The sequence below is a fragment of the Triticum aestivum genome, chromosome 2D (assembly GCF_018294505.1).
Source record: "Triticum aestivum cultivar Chinese Spring chromosome 2D, IWGSC CS RefSeq v2.1, whole genome shotgun sequence".
Classification (NCBI taxonomy): Eukaryota; Viridiplantae; Streptophyta; class Magnoliopsida; order Poales; family Poaceae; genus Triticum; species Triticum aestivum.
In genome coordinates, this window is record NC_057799.1 from 382,574,405 (window position 1) to 382,590,059 (window position 15,655).

Sequence of the window (15,655 nt, forward strand, 5' to 3'; positions counted from 1 at the left end):
AGAGGGCCCAGAGATATCTCTCCGTCACACGGAGTGACAAATCCCAGTCTCGATCCGTGCCAACCCAACAGACACCTTCGGAAATACCTGTAGAGCATATTTATGATCACCTAGTTACGAAGTGACGTTTAATAGCACACAAGGTATTCCTCCGGTTTCCGGGAGTTGCATGATCTCATGGTCTTAGGAATAGATACTTGACATGAAGAAAGCTATAGCACTAAACTGAAGTGATACGATCTAATGCTAAGCTTATGGTTGGGTCTTGTACATCACATCATTCTCGTAATGATGTGATCCCGTTATCAAATGACAAATCATGTCTATGGTTAGGAAATCTTAACCATCTTTGATCAACGAGCTAGTCTAGTAGAGGCTCACTAGGGACATAGTATTTGTTTATGTATTCACACTTGTATTAAAGTTTTCGGTGAATACAATTCTAGCATATGAATAATAAACATTTATCATGAACAAGGAAATATGATAATAAACATTTATCATGAACAAGGAAATACGATAATAATCACTAGGGACATATTTCCAACACCCCTATCCTGAGGTCTGCCAGTTTCACCATCGACAACCATCCCTCTCTCTCATAACCATCTACAACTGTTTTCACCAACCTTTGTCACAAACACTCTTTCTCTCACACGCATACGCACACACGATCTCCATCGACCCTTTATCTATACATATACTTGCCTATGTGTCTCCCGGACACACATTATCTTTAGGCCTATCTCGCACGCACTGTCTCCACCTCTCTTCCTATGTGATGAATATGATTCCAGCAGAGCATTCAGTAGGATGCCCCTTACAGTTAGGTTGGACGAATGGTAATCAGAGACAAAGGTTTACCTTAGTTCGGGCCCTTGTTGCATCCAAGAAATACCGTACTCCCGGTCATGCATACTTGTGAGTATCGTGTGTACAAAGTACACTACATGAATACCAAGGGATTTTGTGTATACTATTGATGAACTATGCCTCGGGCTTGTACATACATAGGACCTAGGGTTATAAATCCTAGCAGGCTTTGTCAGTGAACACAGAGTCCTTTACGGTATTGTAGTCCTTCATGGGTCCCCGTGTACTGCGTCATAGGCCGACCAATGTGGCGTAGGATGGAACCGACATAGGGGCCTCACCTCGGCCCACCATACCTCACACTGTCACACACCCTCTACCCCTAGGCCTCGCTATCTCCTTACACCCGCACATACCAACACACACACTGCACACACTATTTCTGATCATGTCTCTCTCCACTTCTCCCTTGCATAGACACACTCAAGGCCATCTCTCGACGAGACATCCTATTCGTCTCTCTCTCTAGACCTCTCTCATTTCTCGTGCTATCTCTCTCTCATAGCACCCTGGCCCCTCTATCCATGCCTCTCTCAAATACACACACATACCCTCTCTAAGCTTTGCCAAATACGTCAACTACACATTCACACATGTTACATCTTATCATGTGCCCCATTGATCTAAAAAACCCTCTCTTCACTTTTACTTCACATACAACATTCCTTTTGAATAAAAACTACACAAAGTGTGACCAAAAATTTATTTTTAGAAAATCTACATCTATACAATATTACAAAGTTATATGGAGTATGAAAGTTAATTTGCATGGTGCATCCAATGATATTTTGTTCCGCATTGTGAATTTTTATATTTTTATTCTATATATAAAGTTAGTCATAATAAAGAGAAACGAAGAGCATCTCTCTCCATCGCACCCCTCTACGCCCCTTTCACGTACGCATACAAACTATCTCTAGGCCCTCTAAAAATACGCCCCCATCACATTCACTCATGTTTCATCTTTCTCTCGCGAGATAAGAAGAAAGCAAAAGAAGAGCCGTGCCGTGCCATGCCGTTTTCCTGATCCAACTGGATGCCGATCCAGTCGCGCCTTGCTCCTTATGTAGAGCTCACCCACTCTGGGCCCACGAACCTGTGGTTTGGTTGCTTGATCCGAGGTGGCCTGGAGGTGACACGCCCTTGTCCCTGGTTGGTCGAAGGATGCCTTTCTGTTGCCATGCTGCCTTCCCGTGTTGGCTTGGCAGCGTTCCTGCCGCCTGAGGTAGTTTATGTTGGGCCGCTGACACGCGCCATGCTCGCCGTGCTGCCCCCCGCCGTGGGGTTCAAGCTCGACTGCGGGCCTCGCCTCACGCCCGCGCCTGGCCGGTGCTGCTGCAGCCGTCGGCCTCGCCTCCTCGCACCCAGCCGTTGCGAGCTCCCCTGCCCGCTACGTGTTTGACGAAATATCGGGGCGGACATGACATAAAATGCGTCCACTATCGTTGGGCGCACCGGTTGACCAAATAAAAAAGGAAACAAACCCGTCTGCTCGATCAACCCAAATGAACAAGACACAGACAAAAACGAATAGGACTTGGGTCGCTGCGTTGGAGTTGTTCTTACTCCCTCTCTTCACTTACTGTTGGAGTTGAACTAAAACCACGACGCGTAAATCGAGGGAGTACATTCTACTATGTGATCCTAAGCAAACACGCTTTAGAGTTGCGGTCACGCAAGCTCAGCCTGCCTGTACGGCTGTACCGCTTACCGTATCCTTCTCAGCTTCTGGCCGGTACGTCACGGCCACCGGAGCCGGTTCCCTTCGGGTCCGCATCCAATCCAAGCACGGACGAGAGAGACGAACCATTCCGCACTTCCGCCTTTGAACCGCCGTTGGGTCCAGCAAACTCCGTCCCGTCTTTCCGTGCGTGCAGTGCAGATCTCCCACCACCACCAGGCGTCGAAATTTCTCCCTCTCACTCCCCCTCCCTCCTCCTCCTCCTCCTCCCCAGATCCAGGCCCCGGCCCGACGCCTCCGGCCATGAGCGACAGCGATGTCGACGAGGACGAGCTCCTCCAGATGGCGCTGCAGGAGCAGGCCGCCCGGGACCTCAGCCACCAGCGCCCGGCCGGCGCGAACAAGCCCGTCGTCAACCTCGTCCGCCCGCCCGCCAACGCCCGCGGCGGCGCCAAGGCGCGCCAGCCCAGCCGCGGCGGCGACGAGGACGACGACTCCGAGGTCGAGATGCTATCCATTTCCTCCGGCGACGAGGACGGCGCCCCCGCCCGCGAGCGCGGGCCCCCGCCGCCCCGCGGGGGCGGCCGCGCCGGGGCTCGGAGGGCCGCGTCGCGGGACGATGCTGATCTCGACGACGCTGAGCCCAGGAGCTGGAAGCGTGTCGACGAGGCTGAGGTACGGATTGCAGAGATCTCGATCCCGGGGTTGGCGTCTGTGGTGATCGTACGCTTTGATTACCCGGTCAATTATGCTTCTCTTGAGGTTTCCAGGGAAATGAGCCAGAGGGTAGATTTTCTTGATTTCAACAGGGTCGGATCCTTGTTTGATTGCTAAATTTTAGCCACTGGCGTCAAGCTTGTACAGCTACCTCGCTTTCAACATGCACATTGTTTTAGCTCCATCTGGATTATATAGAGTGTGCTCAATTCAATTGTGTCGTGCGCCGTGTTAGTTTTGTGGCACTGCAGAGTAGGCCTGCTTTTTGGACAGGGGGCATTTTTGGCGAGGGTGTAGTTTAATCATGTGAGGCGCATTCCACATTTCCACTTAGCCTGCTTGTATCTTCATGAGATTTGGATTCTGAACATGGAGTTTGACATAATCATAGCCAGTGCTTATACAACTTTGATAATGTGTCATAAGCAATGCTAGGTTCATCACAACAACTGTACCGGTGTGGTTACGATTGCCACGCATTGCTGCCAAGTGTTTCCTCTGTAGGTTGCTGAATAAGACAACTTTCATTTGGGTTTCTTCTAGCTGCAAATTCACAGAATTCTTGTACATCACATATTCTTCCTCCGCCCGGAATTACTTGATGCTCAAATGGATGTATCTAGCACTGAAATACGTCTAGATACATCTGTTTGAGCGTCAACTAATTCCGGACGGAGAGACTATTATTCATAAGTGTCTGCAGTCCGACTCAGTAGAATGTTCATGTAAAAATGATCCACTGGACTCAGCTTAGGGTGTGTTTGGTTGGGGAACTAAGTGGAATGGAATGTCATGGTTCCATTCCACTGGAATGGGTTGGTTCCGTTCCTTTGCTTGGTTCTGAGCAATTAGGTGAAATGGAACGGTTCCATTTTAGTGTTTGGTTGGAGAGAGGAAGGGAATGGATTTGGTTCAGCTCACCCCTTGCATAGAAATGGTGAGATTACCTCTCACATATGTATATGTATATTTTTCACCACTATAGCTCTTTGCATCTTTAACAAACAATAGGACAGGAGAATATATTGTCAAAATCTGTAAGGAAAAGTCATCCACTCATATAGATGTGAAAAGATCTTTAAAATCCTAGTCATCCAAACAAAATATCTTGATAGTTATGGAGGGTATACAATTGTCCCTCTTCTTTCTCAAATTTGTGCATACAATCCTGTACTCCAAAATTTAGTACTCCCTCCGTAAAGAAATATAAGAGCATTTAGATCAATTTTTCAAGAAATATAAATGCTCTTATATTTCTTGAAAAATTGATCTAAATGCTCTTATATTTCTTTACAGAGGGAGTAGTTCTTATCTGATAAAAGTACATCTTTCCAAGAATTAACATGGGTATTAATCTTATCAAGTAATCCAGCACTGTGTCATGAAGCACTGAATACTTCAGCATAACTGCATAAGATCACATAAAAATGCAGCACCGATGTACACAAGAAATACCAAATTGTACAACTGTTGCAACTAGCATTTTATAGAAACCTGAAACTGTGGTTCCAGATCAATCTACGTAAGTACATATCGCTGTACGCTTAGCCATGTCAATTCATGAGTTGTTTTGAGTAGCCAAGACTTGTGTGATACGTAAAAATCTCAGTCTGCAAGATAGATTGGCATCACCGTTGACGAAGCCGCAAGAGAATTTAACTTGCTGCTGTGCTGGTGGGGCCGCGTGTCTCTGTTTGCTCCATGGGCCCTCCGATGCAGCTGTGCGATCTGAGTCATCGCTGCTGTTGCTGCTGTTTTGATCCCTCTTCCCTTCTAGTACACAGCAGCAGGAACAGCACATGTGGCAGCAACCCATCCTTGGGCGTTCAGCCGCCATTGCCCTCGTCTGCAAACAGGGTGAAGCAGCAACAGCCTCTCCAGCAGGCCCCTCACCGCCGCAGCAGCTGGTGACTGTACGTAACGAGCTGTAAGCCTTGGACATGTCCAAGGACTGGCTCGTCGGTGGCATCCCTGATGAGTTCTCAGGGAGGAACTTGAGGCGGCTATGGCGCGGCGCCCTTAGCGCTGAGCTCGAGGCGGAGGAGGGGTGACTACGGGACAAAGTCCGGCAGGCGCGCGTCGGCGGAGCCTGAGAGAAGCGGCGGGAGCGCAAGGTGGCAGAGCATCGGAGAGCCAGCAGCTACAGAGTCTCTCCATCAGCGTGACGGCTACATTGGCTAGCTCGAGGGAGGGAGAGGGCAGGGGAATCGTGGGGACTGAGGCTAGGTCCTGGGTGAGCCGTGATGTTTTTTCTTTTGTCGCTAATTCCAGCGAGAACGTGTAGATTCCACCGATTCAGAGGTATCACCCGGTTCTGCATCTGGGAGTATAGTCCCTTTGGTAGAACCGGCGCATTCCGTTCCTCCACAACCAAACACAGTAATGTGCTCCAAGTATAGAACCGTTCCATTATATTCCACTTGAAGTGCCCAACCAAACACACCCTTAATCTCAACCATTCAACCTTGATGTCTCCTTATACATCATCTTCATATATCTGCATTCTTTGATAATAGTTACCAAATGCCTTGAACATGAAGTTTCATTTCACATGCTATATTGCACTTCTTTGTTTCCATACTCATGCAGAAAAGGCCTAACGCTCATCCGCCTTTGCTTCGGCCAGCTTGCTCGCAGGGTTCGGGAAATGCGTGAAGCAAGAGCAGCGCCTAGCGTTCAAGCACTTGATCAGAAAGCGGCAGCAGCAGCAGCAGCTCGAAAGGCGCTCACAAGTGTACAGACTTTACCTAAAGGCGTGGAGGTTTTGGATCCATTAGGCCTTGGGTAACTATCTGGGTCATCAAACATTTATGATCAATTAAAGCCGTGTTCTGTTTCTAGTGCTCCAATCATATTACACCTGGAAAATATTTTGTAAAAGAAATAAGTCCAGTTCATGCTCAGTTCTCACCTACTAGTGCATCCCTTGCACCAAAAGGTGCACCTTGGGCTTCACGTATATTCTATGAATGCCTTGTGTGAATTTTTGATGAGTATCCTGCTGCTATGCGGGTACTAATATTTCTTTTCACAGTCTTCTGTGATTGTGGATGGGTACGCACAAACTGTCAAATCCTATATGCCTTGGCCTTAAAGACACTTTTCTGGATACTAGCTTCTGACCCAGAGACAGCCTGTTTTGTAGACACTCGGGCAGGGGAATGGGAGTTTGCACAAGGGTGTTTATGGAGGGATTAGGCATGGGAAGTAGATTTTTACTCCCATTCCCTTGTTTGGTATATGATGGGAATTAGCGTGGGATAAAACTATGCTCATGAATTAACAGGCTACCCCCGGGAAGAAATTGGTGCGAATTGACTTCCTCAACTCCCATTCCCCTTCCCACTTAAACTCCCATTCCCTTTAATCAAACGGTGGACTTTTATTCTTCTCACCTCTCAACTTCCATTCCCCATCTCTAATTCCCCCGAACCAAACACGCGGAGAAGCCAATACATTTTTGTTTTGTTTTGTTGGAAAAGTCCAGAAGCCAGCTTAAGATGGGGTGGGTGGGACAATCAGGTAAAAAGCTAGAGAAGCTAGGAGGGATTAGCTTTCTGTGTCCTTCTTTGCGTTAGCTTCCGTTTATCCAAAAGACAAGTGGAGAAACGGTAGGAGGGATCATATTCTTTGTCATTCTTTGAGATAGCTGTTTATCCAAAAGGCAAGTGGAGAAGAAGCCTGGTATTTAGACTGGCTTCTTCATCTGCCTTTAGAAGCTGAAGTAGAAGCCTGGCCAAATAGGCATCGTCACTCATGGAAAGATTTGTGAATCACAATGTGTTTTAAAAACTTATTGAAGTAATGAACATGGCCTTTATTGTGATCTATTTGGAATTTGGACATAACAGATATTAACTCAAAAGTGTCGATAGTGCTGTGCAGTGCAGTGTCTGCGTCACAGGCTATGTAGCACAGGGAATCAAAATAACCATGTGTTGTTTATTTTCTATTCTTCTATGTCTACTGCCTTTTCATGATTAGATAATGCTTATTTCCTTACCAGTGTTATGGATAATAAGTCCCTGCGGCTAATCACTGAAGCTTCAATGAGTTCTCCAGTTTCAAGGGAGAAGTCCCAGGGTTTGGACCCCAGTATGCGAGGTATGCCTGTTCATCATACGCAATATCCCTTTCTTTATTATTGTTCTTTTTTAACAAATGGTATATTTTTTGTACATTTGCAGAGAAAGTTATATATTCTTCTCCTCATTTTGATCCCAAGGTTTTTCTCTCGTGGGTCCACAAAGATACAAGTGCTGCTGATTTGGAGTCTGGTGCTCTTACCTTGAAAACTGATCTCAAAGGGAGAACACAGCAGAAAAAACAACTAGTCAAGGAGAATTTTGATTGTTTTGTCTCCTGCAAAACCACAATAGATGGTATTAATTTTGTTGTTAGTTTTTCCTTATTGCTGCTACATGTGTTGTCATTTACATTCTGTACAGTGTCTGCATCTCCTTGTAAATATGCTATTTTTTTCTGCAGACATTGAGTCGAAACTGAGACAGATAGAAGACGATCCTGAAGGTGCAGGTACATCTCACTTATATTCAGTCACTCAAAAAATTAGCGGTGTGGCAAATCGTGCATTTGAGCCTCTATTTGAGAGGCAGGTAAACCAACTAAACTTTCTCTCGAGCTACTTCTCATTTATCTTGATTGGTATTTCTGCAAGATTCCTTCTTGAGTGTACTAAAGTAAACCCCCTTATACAGGCCCAAGCTGATAAGATCAGATCTGTTCAAGGAATGCTTCAGAGATTCCGGACATTATTTAACCTGCCAAGCGCAATTCGTGGCAACATTAGGAAAGGAGAGTATGATCTAGCTGTCAGAGAGTACCAAAAAGCAAAATCAATTGTTCTTCCTTCTCATGTATGCCAACTTCTTAATTTATTTTAGCCTTGCCTATCACCATACGATTAGGAATTACGGGAATGGGCAGGGTGTACATGCTTACTGGTCATTGTCTTTACTCAAACAACCTTGGGGATTTAGTGGGGACCATGGACCAGTGATATCCATCATATTTGCATTACCGTCCTAGATTGCTATCTCCCCTCTATTTGCTGCTTAGTAAATTGGTGTAGTAATTTGTTTAGTGTAAAAAGTATTAAATATATCTACTTTAAATTCAGCATTACGAAATTTTCGATGCATACAGGAGAAACTTGTATGATCATTACCTAACGAAACAGCTAAAGCAGACAGTCATCTACTTGGCAGTGACTTATTAGAGCTTTAGTGGGGTTGCATTGTCATTGCCTTACCGTTGAATTATTTCCAGTAGTTTGTGGCACCATGCCAAAATTCCATTACAGGAGATTGCTCCACTAGTCTCCGAGATACTTACTAAAATGACGTGTAATTATACCATCATTTGCTACCAATTTGTGCTTGATCAGAGCACGCAACAAGTTTATGGTAGAGTTTTGAAGGATCTCACCTCTTAATATCTTTTTTTCATGCCGCCTGCTTGTCTTTCTGTTTACGAGGCAGTGTATGATAGAAATGCCATGACGATGTCTTGCATGTTGCAGCTGACTGGCGGCTGTGCATGCATCATTTGTCTCATGTTTTCCATATACTTTAGGGTTTTAAGTCCCACTGTTGTTTGCTTTATTATATTTGTACTTCTATATGGACAACAATATACAATTTGCTAATAACAGAGGTTGGTTGATTCACACTCAGCTCTTAGAAACCCGAAAGTACTGACTTGCATGTGTGTCGCTAACTTGATTTTATTGGCTGTTACATATTGTTCAAATTTTCATTGTCTTTGTAGCGCTTCCCCTCATTGTTATTTGTTAGGCACACCACAATCAACTGTAGTTATAGTGCATTTTATATGTTTATTATATGATACTACAATGGACAACCTGTAGGTTGGAATACTGAAACGTGTACTGGAAGAAGTGGAGAAGGTAATGCATGAATTCAGGGGCATGCTTTATAAGTCAATGGAAGATCCTCATCTCGACCTTGCTGAGGTTAGTACACTGTAATATTTTGTGTTTTTGACACCTTGAAATTCATTACTTCTGTTGACATTGAAAGATGGCTTAACTTGTGAAGTTAGATTTGAGGGATCTTGACCTTGATCAGATAGTGTGACACTTCTACGAGACATAGGAAGTGGATGGATAACCTTAGGATACTGCTGGGACTAAAATTGACTATCTGATTACTAGCAATACTTACACTATTTGTAGATCAAATTTATCTGATGATTTGGTTCTATTTGCTTACTGATTCTATTCCAACTTTCAGCTTGAGAACATTGTCCGGCTATTGTTGGAGTTGGAGCCTGAGACTGATCCAGTGTGGCATTATCTTAATATTCAGGTTATCACCCTTGACCAGAAGCTTCATGCTATAGCTGACATTTTCCTATTAAATCATCTCCACTCTCTGTCATACCATATTCTAAATGTGCTTATACACTACTATTTTCTATCAGAATGGCAGAATTCATGGATTATTTGAAAAGTGTACCGTAGATCATGAAGTGCGAATGGAGATTTTGCAAAATAAAAGACATGAGAAAGTGCTATCTGATTCAAAATGGAGGCAGCTGCAACAAGAGTCGAATAAATCAGTGAGTGTCTTACTTTCTCTTGTTCAGCATGATACATGATTCGTTATTCTTCTTATGATATTACCATGGTATTCATGGCTTTTCTTTTTGTTAATGTGGCCCTCTTTTGTTTTGTTTGTGTAGTTGGAAGTTGATTCTGCTATTGGTGATTCTTTTCAAGATGATCAATTGTCATCAACCTTCATGGCTGAAGAGGCTGATAGTTTAAGGGCAACTTACATACGCAGGTTAAGTGCTGTACTTATCCAGCATGTTCCAGCATTCTGGAGATTAGCTTTATCTGTCTTCAGTGGAAAATTTGCAAAGGTATGGACACGCAAAATCGTATTAGTTGCATGGTAGCTAAGCATGATTCACCTTGAGTATATTGTTTTAAGCAAATGGCTTTTCATGTTTAGTAGCAGGTTAGGTCTTGCTACAAGCATATTGTTTTGCGGAAACTTGTGCAACCTTCCATCGCCCTGTTCGCGCAATATTGAACTCAAACTGAAAAGTTTACATATGCTTCATGTAAATTGTTCTGATAATGTCAATAACTCAATATGAAAATCTGATGCCTGCTTCACATTGTCACATGAAAGTCTGATGTCTGCTTCGCATTGTCATATGAAAGTTAGAAGAGCCACCATCTTATATTTGTTTGAGCATAATAAAGAACCACACAGATGTGTTAGCTTATTCCTTACAGGCAGCTGCTGGCAATGCACTTGCTGATTCTGAGATGAATGCAAAATCTGGTGCAAATAAGACCGATGATAAAGGTGCGGAGGCGAAGTACACAAACCATAGTCTTGATGAGGTTGCTAGTATGGTTTGTGCTACTGTATCTGTTTTCGACACGAAGGTACATTACTTACTGCATGCTGGGAAAATTTGTTTGTTAACCATGATACTTAATACTTTGCACTTGGTGTTATGATTGTATTTGCAATTCTAGTAATCGTGCTTTCACACAAACAGGTTCAGAATACTTTTCGTGATTTTGAGGAATGCAACATTCTTCGTCCATTTATGGGTGACACTATAAAAGAAATAGCTAAGGCTTGTCAGACCCTCGAGGGGAAGGATTCATCTCCAACTGCTGGTATAGTTAGTGCCATTTTCTAAAAGTTGCTTTTACACAGAAATTTGCTGTGTATCCTGAATGTGTTTAACAACTGTGCCAGTTAAAATGTTGCATGCCCTTCATTCTGAAATGACAAAGCTCTACATTCTTCGACTTTGTTCTTGGATGCGGGTAACAACTAAGGAAGTATCAAAACATGAGACTTGGGTTACTTTGTCAACCCTTGAGAGAAACAAGTCTCCGTATGCAATTTCATGCCTGCCCTTGGAGTTCCGTGAAATCACAATTTCCGCAATGGACCGGATTGAATTGTAAGCGTGCTTCTGTATTTCTGCTCAACACTGTACTTTATCAATTTGTCTAGTTTGTTACGGAGTTAAGCACTTATGGTTGCGATTTCTGAGCCATGTGAAGTTTTCTGGCTGTATTTTTTCCCTTGTAGTTGACCTTTTTCTTTGTAATGTTTGCATTTCAAAGCTTATTTCCTTGTTGGGAACTCCAGGTTTTCTGCACAACTAGGGGAGGCTAAATATCTTTCTTTTTGCAAGCACAATATGTTGGTCTATGACAATGCAAGGCAATTCAATTGCATTCTTGTTACCCCCTCCATTCCAATAAAATAAGGCATGCAGTCGCACACACACCCCAAAATTCAACTTTGACCATAAATTAGACATATCAAATGTGAGTTATATGTGATAAAAATTATACCATTGAATTCATATTCGAAAGACTATTCAGTGGTATAATTTTTAGTTCACAAAAATGTATAACATCGGTCTAATTTATGGTCAAAGTTGGATTTGGGGATGCGTGCGCGCCTTATTCATTGGAATGGAGGGACCATATCATGATCAATCACACATCACAACTGCATCCTGATCTACGTTTGAAAGTATCAAACTACGTACCTTCAGCCTTCACTTTTGAAAGTATCAAACTGCATCCTGATCTACGTTGTCTATTTCAGAATGATCTTTAATCTCAGGAATGAGACTGCCAAGTCTTACGACATTACTCGACAGCTTCAGGAAATCCATGAGTCTGTTAGACTTGCATTTCTAAATTCTTTTCGGGATTTTGCAGGTATGGAGTTGATTTATGTTATAGTTATTCCGAAATTCTGAATTGTTGTATTTAATTATGGCATCATTGTTTATTCTTCACAACCTGTGTAAACTTATCAGGTTATCTGGGGACATTTGGAGCGGAACTAGCTCAGAGTAGATCAAATAAAGAAAACAATCATGTGCAAAATGGGTATATGAATGGTACTGATAGAGAATCATCTGCTAGCATGGATGGAGACTTGCACAAGAAGCTATTGGTTGTTTTGAGTAACATTGGATATTGTAAAGCAGAACTTTCAGATCAACTGTATAACAAATATAGGCACATTTGGTCTCCGATCAGGTACATGGCCTACTCTTATTTTTCTGGTAGCATTCTTCAAGTATTGCTGCATTGCATAATGCTCTAAAACCTATTATGGTTCAAATTCCCTAACATTCCACCCTCAAATAATAATAATTTTCTTGAGGTCATCTGTTGTTAGTTCTTTACTATTTTCATGTCATTATCTTCCTTTGAAGCTAATTCAGATGCATCTTAGTCATTAGAATGTAATTTACTAACTGATCACTCTTTAATTGAATTTTCGTACCAGAAATATTGTGGAAGGATTCCTATCTAACTGAATGTTTACATACTATTCAATTAGAGCCACTGATTTTTATCCAGTTGATATTTAAATATTACTTCCAACAACAACAACAAAGCCTTCAGTCCCAAACAGGTTGGGTAGGCTAGAGCTGAAACCCATAAGATCTCGCAACCAACTCATGGTTCTGGCACATGGATAGCTAGCTTCCACGCACCCCTGTCCATGGCTAGTTCTTTGGTGATATTCCAGTCCTTCAGATCTCTCTTTACGGACTCCTCCCATGTCAAGTTTGGTCTACCCGACCTCTCTTGACATTATCAGCACGCTTTAGCCATCCGCTGTGCACTGGAGCTTCTGGTGGCCTGCGCTGAATATGCCCAAACCATCTTAGACGATGTTGGACAAGCTTCTCTTCAATCGGTGCTACCCCAACTCTATCCCGTATATCATCATTCCGGACCTGATCCTTCCTTGTGTGGCCACACATCCATCTCAAAATGTGCATCTCCGCTACACCTAACTGTTGAACATATCGCCTTTTAGTCGGCCAACACTCAGCGCCATACAACATTGCAGGTCGAGTTGCCGTCCTATAGAACCTGCCTTTTAGCTTTTGTGGCACTCTCTTGTCACAGAGAACACCAGAAGCTTGGAACCACTTCATCCATCTGGCTTTGATTCGATGACTCACATCTTCATCGATATCACCATCCTTCTGCAGCATTGACCCCAAATATCGAAAGGTGTCCTTCTGAGGTATCACCTGCCCATCAAGGCTAACCTCCTCCTCCTCGTGCCTAGTAGTACTGAAACCGCACCTCATGTACTCAGTTTTAGTTCTACTAAGCCTAAAACCTTGTGATTCCAAGGTTTGTCTCCATAGCTCTAACTTTCTATTAACCCCCGTCCGATGATCATCGACTAGCACCACATCATCCGCAAAGAGCATACACCATGGGTTATCTCCTTGTATATCCCTTGTGACCTCATCCATAACCAAAACAAAAAGATAAGGGCTCAGAGCCGACCCTTGGTGCAGTCCTATTTTAGTCTTAATCGGGAAGTCATCAGTGTTGCCATCACTTGTTCGAACACTTGTCACAACATTATCGTACATGTTCTTGATGAGGGTAATGTACTTTGTTGGGACTTTGTGTTTCTCCATGGCCCACCGCATTATCAGTTGTAATAGCATCTTATATTATGGGACGGAGGGAGTACATCTCAATTAGAACTACTCATATTTCAGCATTTTGAACTGAAAGAGAGAAAAATGCGCCTTTTGACTTTAAGATACATTTGGGCTAGAAGAGAGCAGTGCCATAGTAACAGCATGCTTAAGTGGCCATCCTGGGTTGATTCTTGACTTAAGGTGTAGTTTGCTTGGCCGAAGGTTCCACCCACCAGTTAGGGATGTCGCTATGAATGGCACTAGTGTCTGGGAAGGAAGATGCAAAAAGATTTCTAGGGTTAAGTACAAATTTATCTTCAGATGAGCCTAACTCTGAAATCATTTCCATTAGTGTGATATCCTATGAATATGCTACATTTTGTACCTTGTTGCATCCAGTTTTGAGCCTCTCCTTTTTGTAGGATATCAGTCATTAGAAGAAAACCTTGTATGTCTCATTCTTTATCCATATATATTTCTTGTAAGCATGAAAATATTATTTACTCATTTTAGAAACATTTCTCAAGATACATCTACTTCACCAATGACAGTTTCACTATCACAGGGATAATGATGAACGTAGTGCTGATATGCGAGATCTGGTGACATCCTTCTCTGGACTTGAGGATAAAGTCCTCGACCAATATACTTTTGCAAAGGTATGGTTGGTAATGGAGGACTTTCTGTTGATCAACCAGTATATGTATGGTCTGTTGAACATCCCGCTGCCAGGGCGCCTTGTCGCTTTATTCCTATCTTGTTGTGCGAACGTTAATCTGGGATATTTTACTTGCTGAAGATTTGTTACGCAAACACCAGATATATTGTCATCCGTCAACAGTAGTATAATCTTTGAAAGAATCGCTTAAATGATGCCAACTATAATATTTCATTTTGGTATGAAGTAGCAGTAATTTGATTAAAAGCCGTTGTTATTGTACTGGCTTTCTATTACTCTGGAATAAGCCATATGTTTGTAAACAAGTAGATCATACTTGACGCCATAAACATGTTTTCCGGATTATCAGTTTTTGGGTATGTTCGCATTTTATAGTCTGCTTTCGCTTTTACTCATCATGATTTTTTGTTTTCTTTTGATTAGTCAAACGTGATCAGAAATGCTGCACATAACTATCTGTTGGATTCTGGGATTCATTGGGGAGCAGCACCTGTAGTGAAGGTATGCAATACAAAGGATGACAAGCCCCTATTGATGCTATCTCAATTATCTATTAGTAGTTCTTTATTTATTGATGAAACAGCCAATTGCATTCTACCGCTAGAGTTTCCGTCCTGATGCAGTTCAAAATCATGGCTGGATCCAACCCACTCAAACTGCTGCACAACCCTTCTTGGCAGGTTTTGCACAGTTCGTGGGCTACATTACAATTTGCCACGAAACGATAGCTCCCGTTCGCACTCCTGTTTTATTTCCAGCTCTCTGCCAATGCCCTGCTCCTAATCGTTGGCAGTGGTGGCACTGAGCACGACCTCTTGCTCAGCAGGATGGCGACCTCTTCTGCGCATCCGACCTCTCAGCACTGAGGTGCCCGGTATTGCACTCTGTCCAGAAGGATGTTCTCCTGCTCCTTGGTGGTGACATTGTGTCCTGTACTCCTGTGATTGTTGCTGTGCAGTCGGGCTAGTGCTATGATCTAATTGTGATGAGAGCGTAGGTGCCCAGCAGTTTGCTAGTGAAGGGCAGATGCATCAAGCAACAGCATCGCCTGATGAGGTGGTGGGGTGTTTTCTGCTGGCAGTTGTTGAAGTGTATACGTGGATTGCCTAGCCCTTTCGATCAGTTCGGACTTTTGGGGCTAGAACATGATGCTTAACATGGTATCAGGGCCTAAGGTCTTGAGTTCAAGTCCTGACTCTCGC

General features: G+C 43.2%; 1 protein-coding gene across 2 annotated transcripts in view; it reads left to right on the plus strand.

The window, feature by feature from the left end:
* Nucleotides 1–2,805: 2,805 nt before the first annotated feature.
* The window catches only part of LOC123053283 (exocyst complex component SEC5B), a gene marked incomplete at its 5' end in the record, with an annotated part of 15,951 nt that continues 3,101 nt past the window's right edge, over nt 2,806–15,655 (plus strand). Inside the window, 17 exon segments of one of the 2 annotated variants that reach the window (XM_044476739.1) lie at nt 2,806–3,229; nt 5,898–6,055; nt 7,278–7,375; nt 7,459–7,653; nt 7,760–7,887; nt 7,990–8,148; nt 9,162–9,266; nt 9,547–9,621; nt 9,737–9,874; nt 9,998–10,180; nt 10,563–10,718; nt 10,835–10,958; nt 11,041–11,251; nt 11,911–12,026; nt 12,128–12,353; nt 14,340–14,433; nt 14,877–14,954. In XM_044476739.1, coding sequence (XP_044332674.1) covers nt 2,806–3,229; nt 5,898–6,055; nt 7,278–7,375; nt 7,459–7,653; nt 7,760–7,887; nt 7,990–8,148; nt 9,162–9,266; nt 9,547–9,621; nt 9,737–9,874; nt 9,998–10,180; nt 10,563–10,718; nt 10,835–10,958; nt 11,041–11,251; nt 11,911–12,026; nt 12,128–12,353; nt 14,340–14,433; nt 14,877–14,954 — 2,668 coding nt within the window. 2 annotated transcript variants of the gene reach the window in all.